Below are 16,175 nucleotides of genomic sequence, written 5' to 3' on the forward strand. Positions count from 1 at the left end.
ATGTAACACATCATAAGAAATTATTTCACTGCTGTTCAAATGTTCCACGGATTGCAAAATTTAAACCTGAAACCCGCTTCAACATGCCCCCAAAGTTGTTGACGTTGGTGGGGGGCCTCGTGCCGCCCCTCGCAAGATGCCGCCCTGGGGGCAAATGCACATGTCCTAAATCCGCTACTGCTCTTGAATGTAACTGTAACAATGATTTAAAATGTAACTGTAGTGGAATACAGTTACTAATATTTTGTGTTTTAAATATGTAATCCTGTTACATGTATTTCGCTACTCCCTAACCCTGGCTGTGACTATATACAGTATATATGAAAATGTTTTGAAAATTTGACACTATCTGGGCATTTTGTAAATCCATTTTTTGTTAAACGCTGAAGAAACAGTGAGATGCGGTGCACGGGTCAAAAATATCCACTTAGCGCATGTTTACATAAACACAAAAACGCGATCTGTGTGAACAGCCCCTAATTATGCATGGTGATACTATGATACCAGGTTGGTAATATTATTTTGATTTAGTGATGTTGTTCCTTGCTGACCGTGACCCTATTAGAATATACCTGTGATTTTTATATATATATATATTTTTTTTTTACCATTTTTAATCACACAACCCACCAGTTGAGAACCAAAGCCATAGAGTGACGTGTGATGTACAGAACATATACAGATGAAGTGGATAAAATAACTCATAGCATTCATCCTCTCCATATGCATGAATGGAGCTTATTTCTGACAAGAAGCAGAATCAAGCACTCACTTTTTTGCCATGCGTCTCTCTGGCAGCAGTAGATTAATAAGCGACACATTCCCAAACAAGCAAAGCGCATGTGACACAGCAAAAGACCTGAAAACCTTTTTGATGCAGGATCGGTTGTCTGTTCATTAACATCTGCCAATTTCTAGACAGCCTGAAATAAATACATGTCCAGCAAACAGGAAATACACAGTTGCCAGGAGACATCAGCATGGTTTAGCAAATGAGCTGCTGGAGAGGTGGCACGACGAACCTGTTGACAGAAGCCCACACAACACACAGCAGAAATATCTAGACTGTCTACTGTGAAAATGTCAAATTTTAAAAAATAGGTTTAAAACACATACAGTGCGACACTCTAAACATATTGAAAGGTGCGCTTACTTGGGCTCATTGGGCTCTACAATTGGCTTTTTAAAGGTAAAGTGTGTAATTTCTGCCAAATGGAACGATTATTATATTGAAAAAACTGAAAATGAATAACCGGTTTTCAAACAGGTTTCCCCCGCCTCAAACGTACACAAATCCAGTCAGAATTATCGGAACCATCATTGGAACCATCCATTTTATTAATTCTATACACACAAACAGCTAATGAGAATGTGTTGGATGGCTACTCCACACTCGTCATTTAATGATGCTCATGGAAATCCACTCTTTTCTATTGTGTTTTCTGATACAGAGGGACAACACAATGCCACCTTTTACATCCCCTGTAAAGCCCTTAACACAGTTATATACACTCAGCACCCTTACGAACAGCTGTTGCTCTAATGGTAAAGGTCAGTCAGAGCAAGCTTTTCAAGTCTGTGAAGTGGCTGTGCCGTGTTTTAGCTAAAACCAAAAATACTGTTTGAAAAGAAAATGTGCATTTCTTTTTATTTGTAAATTAGTAAATGCAATGGTTCCCCTTGCAACAGTTGGTAAAACATAGATATCCCAGATAGAACACACACATTTCCGATTTCCGTCTTGGTCTACGTCCACATTTATCTGGATAGATTTGAAAACTGCGTTTTCGTTTTTGAAACGCTCTCCGTCCACACTGCCGTTTTCAAGCGTTTTCCAAAAGTTGCTCGTCCACACTTAAACATATGGAAACCCCTAAATCGCATGTAAAAAAAAAAACCGCCGTTCCATGTACGGTCTGAAACGCAATTGTCCTTGTGTTCCGTCGCCGGACAGCATTTCCGAGTAAACTTCCCATCGCCTTTGAAGGAATGCAATGTGAAGGTTGCACAAAGTAACATTTATCTTTAGCAACACTATCAAAGGAGAAGCAGGCACAACAACGCAACTACAACATAGGCTGCAGTCTTGATTGTTTTGGGTTGAATGGATCACATGACTGCATCTCATGACAAAAATACTTTATCGTTTTTAGATCTACGTTTCCCCTGTCCACACTACAACGCGAAGATGCATTTTCAAATATATCCACTTGGGAGAGCATTTTCGAAAAGCTCAGTTTTTGCTGTCAAAAATGCTGTCTCAGTGTGGACGGAAGGCCAAAACGTAGAGAAAAAGATCAATTTTTAAACGAGAATTTATCAGTGTGGACGTAAACAGTGTCTTGTTAAAAAATTGGCGCTCTTCTGCGAGATGCTGAAAAAATCAGCAAAACGTGGCGCAGTGGTCAAAGATGTCCGTCTATCACGTTTACATAAGAAAACAATTGAAAATTAGAGTGGACTGGCGCAAGACCTCACTTACATTTTTCAGTCGGGTGGCAGTATTTGTTTCCAACAAGTAGCCATGTAATTTAACAAACGTTTTTAATGGCCAAGCGAGCCAAATTAATATTGGAACATGCCATTGGAAAGTCTTTATTCATTGTGTGAATCAGTTTGTTCAGACAGTTCATGTAAATAAACTGATTTACAAAATGATTCACTAAGTTCCCACTTGGCATTTAAGGTTTCTTATTTTAGCATTATATTTAGTTATATGCTGCTGTCCATTACTGTTTTCGAATTGGTAGTGTAAATAAAAATAATTTCTAATCTTATTAGTTGTATGTAGGCCAAGTTTAAATTGAGCAAATTAGTGTAAAATTGTTCATTAATTCTCATGTTTTATGCCATAAAAAAGACGGCTCTGATGACATTATAAATTATGTCATCCAATAGTTATATGCAGTACCTGAAACTATATTCCCCCTTTCAACAAGCTTCAATGCAGTTAGACACTTTTTTTAAGTAATTTGTTGAGCTAACATATTCAGAAGCGTAGCTTGACTGTTGTATCTTGGAACAAAGCTACAGTTTAAAAGTAGCTTCCCTAACAATGATCCACGTTAATGTTCTCAATTTACTTTGTTGGAATAGTTTAATGGGGGCCTCTAGTGGATACAAAACTCACATTCTCCATGACAGAACATGAACAAAGATTTGTATAAGGATCCATGTCAAGTAGCTTTAGAGCAGTGAGAGTCAATTAATCATAAGAACACAATACATTATCCATAACTGACAGCATGCTGAACACCCAGTGCTTAAAGCACTTCAGGAATAATTAGTTTGATTGATTGTTTCCTGCACTGTGAGGTGTAACCAGCTGTCACCACCAAGTTCATCTCATGGGACTAATTGTGTTTGAATATATCTTGTACACTTCTAAACAACCATTTACCAGCATCTGGAGGTGTAATCCCACCCACAATCTTGAAAAAAATAAATAAAATGTTCAGGTCACATTTTACCCACAAATCACCCCAAAGGAGAAAAATTATAATATTTAGCAAGAACATTAAGTCTACTTTACGTAGAGATTTCATTTATTTTATGACAAAGCATTTATCATGAGAATAATGATGATTCTGATTAGATCCTCATTACTGCAAAACTGTATTTTTTAAATATTTTACTGTATTCAAACGTGCTATGATTCTTTCATTTAAAAGGCAGTGTATTTAATACAACCATTAAATACAAAAATATAGTAAAAAAAATAAATAAAATAAAAAAATGGAAATAAATATTAAATCTAAAATAGGTTTAATTTTCTTCAAGTTAAATAAACTTTCATTGTCACATAACTTTCATGACAATTAAACATTTTCATGAAAGTATTGGTGATTCTGATTAAATCCTCATTTTTACTATATTTTGCTGCATTAGCCAACATTAAATAAAGGTAATACAATAATTATTTGATTTAAATTAGAATAAAAAGGCAGTACAACAAATACTACCATGATGTAAAAATACTTTATAAATACTGTTATAATACAAAATATTGTAATATAAAAACAATATTAAATCTCATTAGAATAAGATTTTTTCTCCATAACAGTAAACTGAAATAGGGCGTGCCTAATTGTAATTAAAATATTGTCAAAAGTCAAAACAAATGAATGGGGGGGTGTGGCCGAACTCTCACACAAGTTCCCTTTTTAAATTTCATATTTTTTTCTTGTTTTTAAGAGATTTTAAAATTAACTTATGTATCTTTTATTTTCTTTATTATTTCCATGTAAATATGACTGCCGTGATTTAGGCTGAACATATACTTTATGTTTGGACTTATAAATAAATGAAAGCACACTGCAACACTGGTTTGGTTTACCATCTTTATACCGAGTCAGTGCACAGGCTTAGTTAGCTGGCTTAAAGGAAAATATGATTAAAACCAGTTAAAAATCCTTTTGACTAAAATGTTACTAAGAACATGATTAAAACACTACAACTCATTACTAAAATACAACTTTAAAACAGGCTCTAGATCTGTTACCATTTCTTTGATTAAAATGTTTGGTACCTGCTGTGGGCGTTTCAAGGTGGACTGGTCCAGCAGCAAAGAGTTGCAAACAGATAACTGAAATGTTTTAAGTGGTGGATGGAATACCAACTGTTGGACTCTTGAGTAAATGTGATTTTGTCTAACAGAATGCTTTTTACATTAGCTAAAATTATTTCCATGGATCTGATTTTAGTTGATGTACAATGTTTGTTCCAAGGACATGTGATGTTAGGGTTTGTGTAATTTTGTGCTTTTTCATTCCCCCTGTATATGGTGCTGGCCACCTCCTTTAAATTCAGTGTGTGTCTTGTTTAGTCAGTCCTTTGTTAGTTAATTTGAAGTGTATAGTCCTGGTCATGCTTGCTGTGAGTCAGCCTCTGAAAAGGTTGAGGCTGAAGTAAATGCAACTTTTGTGACTTTGAATATTGTGTAAAACTTTTTTTGTTGCATCTGACCTGAATGAAATATTTGCTGAATGTTTGACTTTTTCATTATTTACCAATGGAGAGGTTGGGCGTAATCCTTATACTTGCTTGAGCGAGTCTTAATAAAAGAGACCGTCTTGTGTTTTGTGGCTTCGGACATTAATGTTGTGATTTGCTGGGTAATTCTAATAGCAAGTCCATCACAGTAAAGGACTTGAATAACCATGGTGTATGAAATGTGATATACAAATAAACTTGCCTTGCCTTTATTGTAATGAAAATACTGTCACAATGAAAGCAATTTTAATTGTCCTAAAATAGTGGCTAAGTTAAATATACTTTCATATTTCTATCTTTTGATTTTGGGGTGAAATGTGATCTTGACATGCTTTGTTAGATTCATCCAATTACAGTAACTACTGTTTTTCATTAATAACACCTTTGACGGGGCCTGGGTAGCTCAGCGAGTAAAGACGCTGTCTACCACCCCTGGAGTCATGAGTTCAAATCCAGGGCATGCTGAGTGACTCCAGCCAGGTCTCCTATGCAACCAAATTGACCCGGTTGCTAGGGAGGGTAGAGTCACATGGGGTAATCGCCTTGTGGTCGCTATTATGTGGTTCGCTCTCGGTGGGGCGCATGGTGAGTTGTGCGTGGATGCTGCGGAGAATAGCGTGAAGCCCACACACGCGCTATGTCTCCGTGGTTATGCGCTAAACAAGCCACGTGATAAGATGCACGGACTGATGTTCTCAAACGCAGAGGCAACTGAGATTCGTCCTCCGCCACCCGTATTGAGGCGAGTTACTACGCCACCACGAGGACATAGAGCGCATTGCGAATTGGGCATTCCAAATTAGGGAGAAAAAATAAAATAAATAAATAAATAACACCTTTGACATGACTGATTGACTTCTGAGCTGAATACTGATGCAGAGACGTCGCTGTACTCATATGTTCTACAGTACACACACTGGGGTCTGCCTAACTGATAGTGGAGAGCTGTGTTTTGAAGAAAGGCCATTGCTGAGTAGCACCTCTCAGCTTGCGTTTTATAAATGCGGGCCTGTTACTGAGAGCAGGCGAGTGTTTAGCATCAGAGGCAGTAATGTGGGGGTGTGTGAGGGCCACTTTACCCGAGCTCGACTGCTCTGATTGGCCTTCACATAAGAGCTTGACAGAGGTTTCCACAGAGAGGGTGGCCAGTGAAGGCATCAGGGCCCTTCAAAGTCTGTAGTGCTTTGTGTGTGTGAGTGAGAGAGATAGAGAGAGAAAGAGAGAGAGAGAGTGCACTGACACGTTTTATGTACAAAATCTGTACTATTGAAGTACCTTGAATGACAATTATTTCAAATTAATTAGGGCTATTATTTGGCTATTATTCACTCAATATGGATTTCTATTTCAACTACATTTGTATTTCCTGAAGAAAATACCAGTGCTTGCAAGGCACCAAAACAATAGTTGTTTAGTTGTAGGTATGTTTAGGTTTTAGGCTTTGGTTTTGAGTAAATAAAAAAAATGCTACATCAGAGCCATTTGTCGTTTTCAGTCAGCAACACACAAAAATCAACACATTGTGCAGTGTAAAGACAGTTATAAGGCCAGAAACATACTTCACGCAAGTAGGCGTATGCAAATGCTAGTGCCAGTGCACTGTCTGGTTGAACATCCGTTCAGTGTGTGTTCTTGTGTTACTGTGGAGGTAACCTTTGTACTCAATCAAGGGGGCGATAAAGTTACATTCAAAAGTATGAGCCGTTAACTGGATGTGTTTTTATTCAGAAAAGTTGCTCTAAATATATTGACTTTAACTGTTGCTCCGCCATAAAACAGAAGTTTGCTTGAAACTCACCGTAGAAGTGGACAGTTCACACTAATGTCCGTTATACCGTCCCTAATGGCAGTGTTGAGATTACCACATGTACTTGCGTTGTGTTAGGAATTGCAGTCTGACACATTTTGGAACACAACAAAAAAAGTAATTCACCTTGCATAGCTAGAAGCCTCTGCTTTCACATACTTGTGTATAGTAGATGGTTAAATATATGCAAATAAGATAAGACCAATCACAATTCAGTATGCAAATAGATTTAAGAAAGAAGACCACAAAGCATACAAAAACTGTGACAACATCACTGCTGTTGGTTTGGTTGAATAGTGAACATTCAAGTCAATGAGAGATTTTCCAAATTTAATTTGAAATTTGTTCAAAAATTTACAATAAAATCAATAAATTAAATTAAAAACAATAAATCAATAGCACACAAAAATTTTCTAACCATGGTGCGATGCAACAAGTTTCCAGCGATAAACTATTTTCTATCCACACTAAACGCGAAACTGCTGTGTGACATGGCACAATCACAGCCAATCAAAACTGACTTTGGGCCAATGAGATTTCACTTTGGCAGGCCTACCCAGCAATAAGTAGCATAAACAGAGAATAAGAGATCGAAAAATCATCCTGTTGTCGTTGTGGTAAAAAAATCTCACTTGTCATTTTATCGCGCCGTGTCTGGTTAGTGCACAGTTTAAGACTGGAATTACATACAAAATATAGTTTAAATGGAGCCACTACACTTACTGAAAACTTTATTAGGAACACCTGTACATCTGCTTATTCATGCCACTATCTACAGCGCATCCGGAAAGTATTCAAGATTTCAAACAAACTTCTTTCACATTGTCATTATGGGGTATTGTTTGTAGAATTTTGAAGAAAATAATGAATTTAATCCATTTTGGAATAAGGCTGTAACATAACAAAATGTGGAAAAAGTGAAGCGCTGTGAATACTTTCCGGATGCACTGTAATCAACCAATTGTGTTGCAGCAGTGCAAAAACCATGCAGATACGGGTCAGGAGCTTCAGTTAATGTTCACATCAACAATCAGAATGGGGGGGAAATTTTGATTTTGGCGATTTCAACTGTGGCATGATTGTTGGTGCCAGATGGGCTGTTTTGAGTTGTTCTGTAACTGTTGATCTCCTGGGATTTTCATGCACAACAGTCTCTAAAAGTTTACAAAGAATGGTGCCAAAAACAAAAAAAAACATACAGAGAACGGCAGTTCTGTGGATGGAAATGAGAGAGAGTAGAATGGGCAGACTGGTTCGAGCTGACAGAAAGGCTACGGTAACTCAGATAACCACTCTGTAAACACGTCAAACCTTGAGGTGGATGTGCTACAACAGAAGAAGACCATGTTGGGCACTTTATTAGTACCATAGTGTTCCTAATAAAGTGCTCAGTGAGTACATTTAACAGTTCAGACTGAATAGATTGCAAAAGTTCAATACTTAGGGTTATGGGTTTAGAACAAACCATGCTCATTGGCCCATAGGTGATAGAGCTGGATTGTGATGTCAATAGCTCTCTAGTTCCTTGATCAGAGGTGGGATTCTTTAGGCAGCTTTCGAGGGCAGTGGTGGCTCAGCAGCTAAGGCTCTGGGTTACTGATCAGACGGTCGGGGGTTCAAGCCCCAGCACTGCCAAGTTGCCACTGTTGGGCCCTTGAGCAAGGCCCTTGACCCTATCTGCTCCAGGGGCACCGTATCATGGCTGACCCTGCACTCTGACCCCAGCTTAGCTGGGATATGTGAAAAAAATAATTTCACTGTATATGTGCAAATGTATAATGTGTGATAAATAAATATAATTATTATTATAAATTATGATTCAATTCAATTTCGATTCAGGGAGTCAAGGGTGAGTAAATGATGACAGAATTGTCATTTTTAGGTGAACTATCCTTTTAAACATTGTTGTTGTCATTAGCGCATGCCTTGTTTTCTGTGGTTATGCACAACTTTTGCCTGTCTGGTACATTTCACTGGCTTAAAGTCTTCCCTAATATGTTTTTTGTAACAAGCACAACTTTTCACTTTAAATGCTGCTGCAGAGCCCTCTGTGCCTTTTTGCAGCATTGTTTTGCTCTGTGTATTCCATTTCTATAAACAGAATTCTTATTAATTCTTTTTCAATTCTGATTTAATCGTCAGTGCATCCCAGCCCTACTTCATCACCCCACTTAATCAGGATTTTAGCTGCATCCTTTGCAGTAGCATAACAGATCCTTACACATTACACAACCCCCACATCATGGAGGTGGCAATGGCACCATTAGTGACCCAGCTGGAGTGATAAGATTGTGTTCATTGCACCTGCATTACTTGTTATGCATGAAATGTTCACTGATGCAGTGTTCCAATAAATTGCTGTGACACAAATAGAGACCAACTTTGGACTTACCTTTGAGATGTGCTTTTGTACTTCTGCCTGTAAGACAAAAAATGGAAGGACATTAGTTTTCTGAGGTAATGATAGTCTCACTCACATGCTGTTCTCTGATCATCTGATGCATATTGTACACACAACTGAAATGCACTTTCCTGATCTGGGAAGCTCTAATGTGATTGGCTTTACACAAGTAAAGGCACACAACAGTTTTTTTTATCAGTCTGCCTGGAAACATAGTCGTGTTTACAAGGTCCTGGGTTGATACAACAAATGCTTTTGAAGATGAAATAATCAATGGATTTGACCAAGTTTTCCAGGTTAGTGGTATCAAATCTTTCAAAGATATTCAGAGTTTTGTTTGAGGCACTTTGTAGCAAATAAACTAGATATCCAGAATGGTATATTGTGCTTTGTTTTTGGAGTTATGTCTGTGAAATAATCAGTACTTATTACTTTTAGACAGACATAAATTCTGATCATAGCTTATATATACATTTTCCACTATTCTGCAGTGTTTTATGTACAACTGTTTACGAGGCTTCAGCACAATTTTTTTTAAATTCTTCTCTTTAAGTTGGTCTATTATTTTGTTATGATCTTTCCAACCTGGTCTCATAGAACCATGTTATTATACAGGACCTACATTTTTGCACAATAATTTCTATGTGGCTTGTAAATATCTTATATAAATTGCAGCAGTTTCCTGCCTTATTAAGGCACTACAACAACAACTTTTATTCCCTTACAGAATTCACAAGTAAAACGGCAGATTAGCAGTTCATAAATACTTAATGTCACGGTCCTGTCACTCTGTAAGTCTGGGTTTTTATCTGACAGGACTGTGGCATCATCGTCCCATGTCTGTCTTGTGTTTCATTGTCTCTCTTCGTGTGAGCACAAGGCTTCGGTTTTTCCCTGCCTTGCGCTCTTCAGTCTGTCTTGTGTTTCAGAGCATGGTGTCTGGATCCTGACTTCCCTGTCTGGTTTGGTTTCGGTCTGTGTCGGGCTCCAGAAACTCATGCTCCATCTTCTGTCTGTTACTGAAGTGAGTGCATCGCACTTATGTCATCTTGGAAGCATGCACCCTGCGTCAATTGTTTATGTCTGTCTCTCGTGAACACGGGTGCGCCTCGTGTTGCGTGCACGGGTCGCAAGCTGTCTTGTGTTTCATGTCCAGAGCATGGTTACTGGATCCTGACTTCCCTGTCTGGTTCAGTTTCGGTCTGTGTCGTGGATCCGGACACTCATGCTCCATGTTCTGTCTGTCTTTGTGTCTGTCTCTTGCGACCGCAGACGCGCGTTGCGCTCGCTTTACGCTGCATGCCCGGGTCGCAAGCTGTCTTCATGTTGTGCTGAGGTTCAGTCACAAAGGTCTCATTTTGTCTCCGTCCTGTCTCTGTTGCATGCATCGTGTGTTGGTTGCCTCGTGATGTACACTCAGGCTTTGTTTAGTGTAGGAATGCGTGGCGTCGCTTTGCTTGGCGTTGCTATGCATTCTCTCGTCTTGTTTGACGGTTGGCATGGCCGTATATTGCCTTATTGTCTTGGCAATGTGTGTTCATGCCATTTGGGTGTTTTGTTGTCTTGTGAGAGCACGTGGCTTTGTTTTGTTCCTGCATTGCCACGTGTCTCTCTGTCTCACATCATACCCTGCCTCCATCTTTGCCCATTATTCGTTTGTTAGTCACACCTGCCCTGTATTAACCTGTTTGACTTCCTTCCCTATTTTAGTCTCCTTGTGTGTGCTGTCCAGTGCCAGTTCATCTTGTGTTTCCAGTCAGTCTTGTATGTTTGAGTCAGTCTTGTCTGTTGGTTGGTTCGTGTTTATGCTATTCCCCCTGTTCCTGCTCGGTCCGGTCAGTCCTGGTTCTCCATTACCCTCTGCCCCCGCAATCTTTCCAAGGAATTTCAGTAGACAAAAACTCCAGAAAACATGAGTTGTGGAACATTAGATGTGATCTAGGAGCTTTACACAGCTTTATACAGTGCATGCCATTGCAGGGACTGTAAACCTACAACCTCACAACCTTGTTTTCTTTTACGTCAAAAATCAAATATGGCACTATTGTGAATTAGGTCTATGTGGACCAGACCTGGCTACATGATCCTACAATAATGAGTACATTGCATTGGAGAAAGTATTTTTGTGTGTAAAGTACAGGACTGAAGTGAGCAGCAGGCTCTCTCTCTCTATTGTGAGCAAATACAGAATCTCAAGAATACTGGAATTCTCTCTTTGCCACTGCAGTGAATTAGTCATCCGATGGAGCTGCTGTTATCTGATGTGTTTTAGAATGTCAGTTTGAAAATCTAGAGCTCTTGCAGAGCAGACGCATTGGGACAGTGTTGCAAAAGAGCTCAAATCATAAGCTAATACATTTGATTATATATTTAACAGTCTACATAATACATTTTGCATTTGTGTTTATTTCAACTCAGATTTTCCAAGAAAAACTTGCATGCACACATATTTTAAACAATATATTACGCAGTAGGCGGAACATTGTTATGGACCAAAATAGACCAGCCTTCTGGCCCCGCCCCTATTCTGAGACATGTATTCATTAATGCTGCAGGATTGATTGAATTAAGATTAGACTCACAATATGGCAAACACTTGCACGGTTACAAATCCTTAAAAGGCAGCGTTTTAAAATATAGTCTGCATTCAGCACTTCAGTCAGCACTGTGTGCGCAAGCAGCGCCCTCTAGTGGTCTGGATGGTATTATCCATTATGCTACTATCCACCTTATTTTTCAACACAGAAGTAAGTATCATTCACTTGTTGCTGTGTTTTGTTTTGAAGTGACAATAATAAAATCTGCTTCTTGCTTTACCAAGTGCGTAACGATGCAGTATTTTCATGTCGCCATGTAAACCTCCATTCATATAACCTCAGAGGCAATTTCATCAGCCATACTGAATGTTTGATCTGTGTGTCTGTTTACTACACTATGAAAGAGAGACTGCTCTCTGACAAGAACGGAGAGTATAATGTGTTTATTATTTTGCCAAGATGAAACAAGATGCAGTTTTGGTGCAAAGGAAGTTGAAGCATCATTTTCCCAGCAGCTTTCTTCTCTCTTTCTCCTCTCTCCTGGTTGTGTAAAGTTTGTGGTAGTCGTGACAGATGGAGCTGCTGTGGACTGTCCGTTTCAACGCCTAATCTCTCATTCATTCTGCCTGTGCAACTGTGTGCGTGTGATAAAGCGATGGCAAAATGTGATATACTGTATGTGCTCCAAACTAATGTGTTTATGAAAACTATAATAAATTATAATATTAGGATCACATGTATTACCACGCTGCAATATAAAGCAGTATAAATTAGTATCTTTGCATCGCTGAAATGGCTGGAGGTGGATTATACCAAAAGAGGTCCACATTCAAGGTTGATAATGGCGCCACACTGGTTATGCTGACAAATTAAGGTGGATAATACAGAATTTAAAAGGGGGTTTTGTTCCTTTAATTAAACCTTTATATTTTCCATGATGTGTTTGACATTTCTGTGGAACTGCCCAACATATACATAGTATGAATTTGTAATGTTCATTTTCAGTACATACATGTAAAATGCAAGTTCTGTTGTTTTGAACAGCAAAAACAGAAGTGCCAAATTTTTTTAGAAGTACAAATAAACATTGTTATCATATTTAGTTCTTTTTCCTATCTTTTTTATCTTCTATTTATGTTTCATTGTGGGGTTTTTTTAAATGTTGGTCTGTGTTCAACAGATCCAATCCATGTTCAATGGAAATTATTTATTGTTAGTACATACAGTATATGGAGGTAAGATTTTTTACCTATTTGTACATTTTTAAAGCATAAGTCCAAACAGTGATCTGATGACAAATTAAGGTAAAATAAGGTAAATGGCAAAATATCGGTATCAGCCTATATCTCTTTGGTTAAAAATGTTCATAATGGTGCATCCCTAGTTATATTGCATATTGCTGCATATTACTTTTATGTTTAATAAAATATATTTCCTTTCTACGATTATCAAAATTTTTTTGTTTACATTTTTATTGCAGGCCTACTATTTTAACCGTCCCAACATTTATAAGCCTTATAAACTTAGAAACAAAATATTAACATGACAATCATTAATAAACTTCTGTCTAGAGGTGACCTGGGCCTGCTAAAAACTACTGTATGGCTCAACAGATTGCAGCCACAACGCTCTCCTTTTGGTTTCTATTTTTACCATTTTCCAGGCAATAAAAGTGGATAAATGAATGAATAAAATTCTGGGGATTTTGGCTTTGTTTGAGGTGCAAAAAACAGCTTTTCGCCATGTTTTTCATTGTTAAAACAGCCAAAATTAATGGATATTTCTCCCTATTTTTCTCATATTAATGTATGAGTAACTTTGGGAACAGGGCTTCGCTTTCCCCCATGAGTGGGCAGGGCCTCTTTGCCAACTGTATCTATCCCAACATGCAACACTGGCTCTACTAATGGCATAAGCTTGGGGAGGGACTTACTTTTTAGCCAACCAATGACAGACTGGGAGAGTTCTCAGGAAATCTGTTTGAAAACAGTCATTATAACCATTTGGTAATGCAAGTGTCGCAGAAATTACACACTTAAACTTTAATATCAGACTGTACGGCGTTTGTGTTTTAGCAGTGCCCAAAACAACTGAAGGCAATTTTAATGCTAAAGAAGATTAATTTCTTTCTTGCTTTAACAGACTAAACTGATATTTATTAAACATACACTGATGAGCCAAAACATTATGACCACTCACAGGTGATTATAATAACGTTGATCATCTCCTAACAAGGCCACATGTCAAGTTCTGGGTAGATTAGATGGAACAATCAGTTCTTGTAGTCAACGTGTTGAATGCAGGAGAAATGGGCAGGAGTAAAGATCTGAGTGACTTTGACAAAGGCCAAATTGTTATGGCCAGACGACTGGGTCAGAGCATCTCTGAAACGGCAAAGCTTGTGGGGTGCTCCCGGTCAGCAGTGGTGAGACCAGTCAGAGTGCCTATGATGAACCCTGTCCACCGTCGAAAGCACCTACAATGGGCACACGAGAGTGGGAACTGGACCTTGGAGCAGTGGAAGAAGTTGTCTGGTCCGATGAGTCACGTTTTCTTTTACATCATGTAGACAGCCGTGTACGTTTTCGCCATATACCTGGGGAAGTGATGGCACCAGGATGCACTGTGGGAAGACAACAAGCTGGTGGAGGGAGTGTGGTGCTCTGGGCAATGTTCTGCTGGGAAACCCTGGGTCCAGCCATTCATGTGGACGTCAATTTGATACTATGTGCCACCTACCTAAACATCGTAGTAGACCAGGTACACCCCTTCATTGCAATGGTATACCCTGATTGCAGTGGCCTCTTTCAGCAGGATAATACACCCTGCCACATTGCACACATTGTTCAGGAATGGATTGAGGAACATGATGAAGTGTTCAAGGTGTTTCCCTGGCCTCCAAATTCCCCAGATGTCAATCCGTTTGAGCATCTGTGGGATGTGCTGGACCAACCAGTCCAATCCATGGTGGTTCCATCTCGCAACTTACAGGACTTGAAGGATCTGCTGCTAATGTCTTGGTGTCAGATACCACAGGAAACCTTCAGAGGTCTTGTAGAGTCCATGCCTCGGCAGTTGGTGCTCTTTTAGCAGCACACGGAGGACCAAGACATATTAGGCAGGTGGTCATAATGTTTTGGCTCATCAGTGTACATCGGTAATACTGCATAAAGAGTCAAAAAGTGTAACCTTTGAATTTTTTCCTATTATTGTAGTTTGAATGTGTTTATTAAATGATTCATTATTAAACACTGCTGTGTTGTTGATGAAAAATAAGCAGCTGGTACCTGTTTTATGCTAAATTAACTTAAAAATTATTCTGTTACAAATCGCGATTCTTGAGGCAAACGATTTTAAAATCATCTCCCTGATGAAAAATCAATTTTTACTAAATACAACAATACACGTTTTGCTTAATATGCTGAAAGATAGATAGATAGACAGATAGACAGACAGACAGACAGGCAGATAGATACTGTAGATATAGGAGCCTGTATTCGTGCTGAGTTCCACACAAACAAGTTTGCTCTCAGAAGATTTGTCTCTCAAATTCTTTACGTTTAGTCCTTTAATGCATAGCTGCTACAGCCATAAAGCACCACTTGTTAACTGTCAGACATCAAATCCTCTGCTGTGTGTAACGTTACTGTTAATATGCATAATACACAGGTTTATTTGTGTAGAGTATTTTTCAGGAGTCGTTCTGCAGATTCTGTCTGACACTGCCTTAATAAATAGTTTAGCAGTACAAAGGCTCATCAAACTGTTGGATGCCATGAACTACATGTTGTGACCCCCCACAATATTTATAATCTAATAGCTATGCACTTTGAATGCGGATTGCCCTGTGACTCCAAGAGCTCTGGTTACACTGAAGCGCATCATTCTGTGTCTGGAATGCGCATAAGCAGTTTTGTGCCTCTCTGTATTGAAGCTTTCCTTGTTTCTTACTTTTCTTTAATAGTTTTGTGCGACAAGACATTATAGTTATTAAGCCTTTTAATTTGATGAATATACATTAGTTACCCTTTAAAAGGGCTGTGCTTAGCATCCATATATCACTATGAAACACAGCTGATTGGGTCATATGGACATAATGCAGGCACTGCAAAAAAAATAATACATTTCTTAATTAGTATTTTGTCTTGTTTCCCAGTAAAGTATCTAAACATTCTTAAAACAAGATATATTTACTTGACAAGCAAAATGGCTTAAGATATTAAGCATTCTTTTAGGAGAAATCTAACAAAATTTAGAAAACAAGAAAAAACTACAATGGGTTAAGGTAAATAAAATTAATTCAAAGGGAAAGCATATTTATTTTTCTTAAAGGGATAGTTCACCCAAAAAATTAAAATGCTCTCATAATTTACTATCATGCCATCCCAGATGTGCATGAAATTTTTTCTTCTGCAGAACACAAACGAAGATTTTTAGA

General features: G+C 38.3%; 1 protein-coding gene across 1 annotated transcript in view; it reads right to left on the bottom strand.

Annotated features, from left to right (window-relative positions):
* Window positions 1-16,175, bottom strand: part of LOC127447378 (dual specificity calcium/calmodulin-dependent 3',5'-cyclic nucleotide phosphodiesterase 1A-like) — an 85,720-nt gene that overhangs the window by 66,293 nt on the left and 3,252 nt on the right. Inside the window, exon 2 of the mRNA XM_051709218.1 lies at window positions 9,192-9,218. Coding sequence (XP_051565178.1) covers window positions 9,192-9,218 — 27 coding nt within the window. The remainder of the gene's footprint in view (window positions 1-9,191; window positions 9,219-16,175) is intronic.

The sequence above is a fragment of the Myxocyprinus asiaticus genome, chromosome 10 (genome assembly GCF_019703515.2).
Source record: "Myxocyprinus asiaticus isolate MX2 ecotype Aquarium Trade chromosome 10, UBuf_Myxa_2, whole genome shotgun sequence".
NCBI lineage: Eukaryota > Metazoa > Chordata > Actinopteri > Cypriniformes > Catostomidae > Myxocyprinus > Myxocyprinus asiaticus.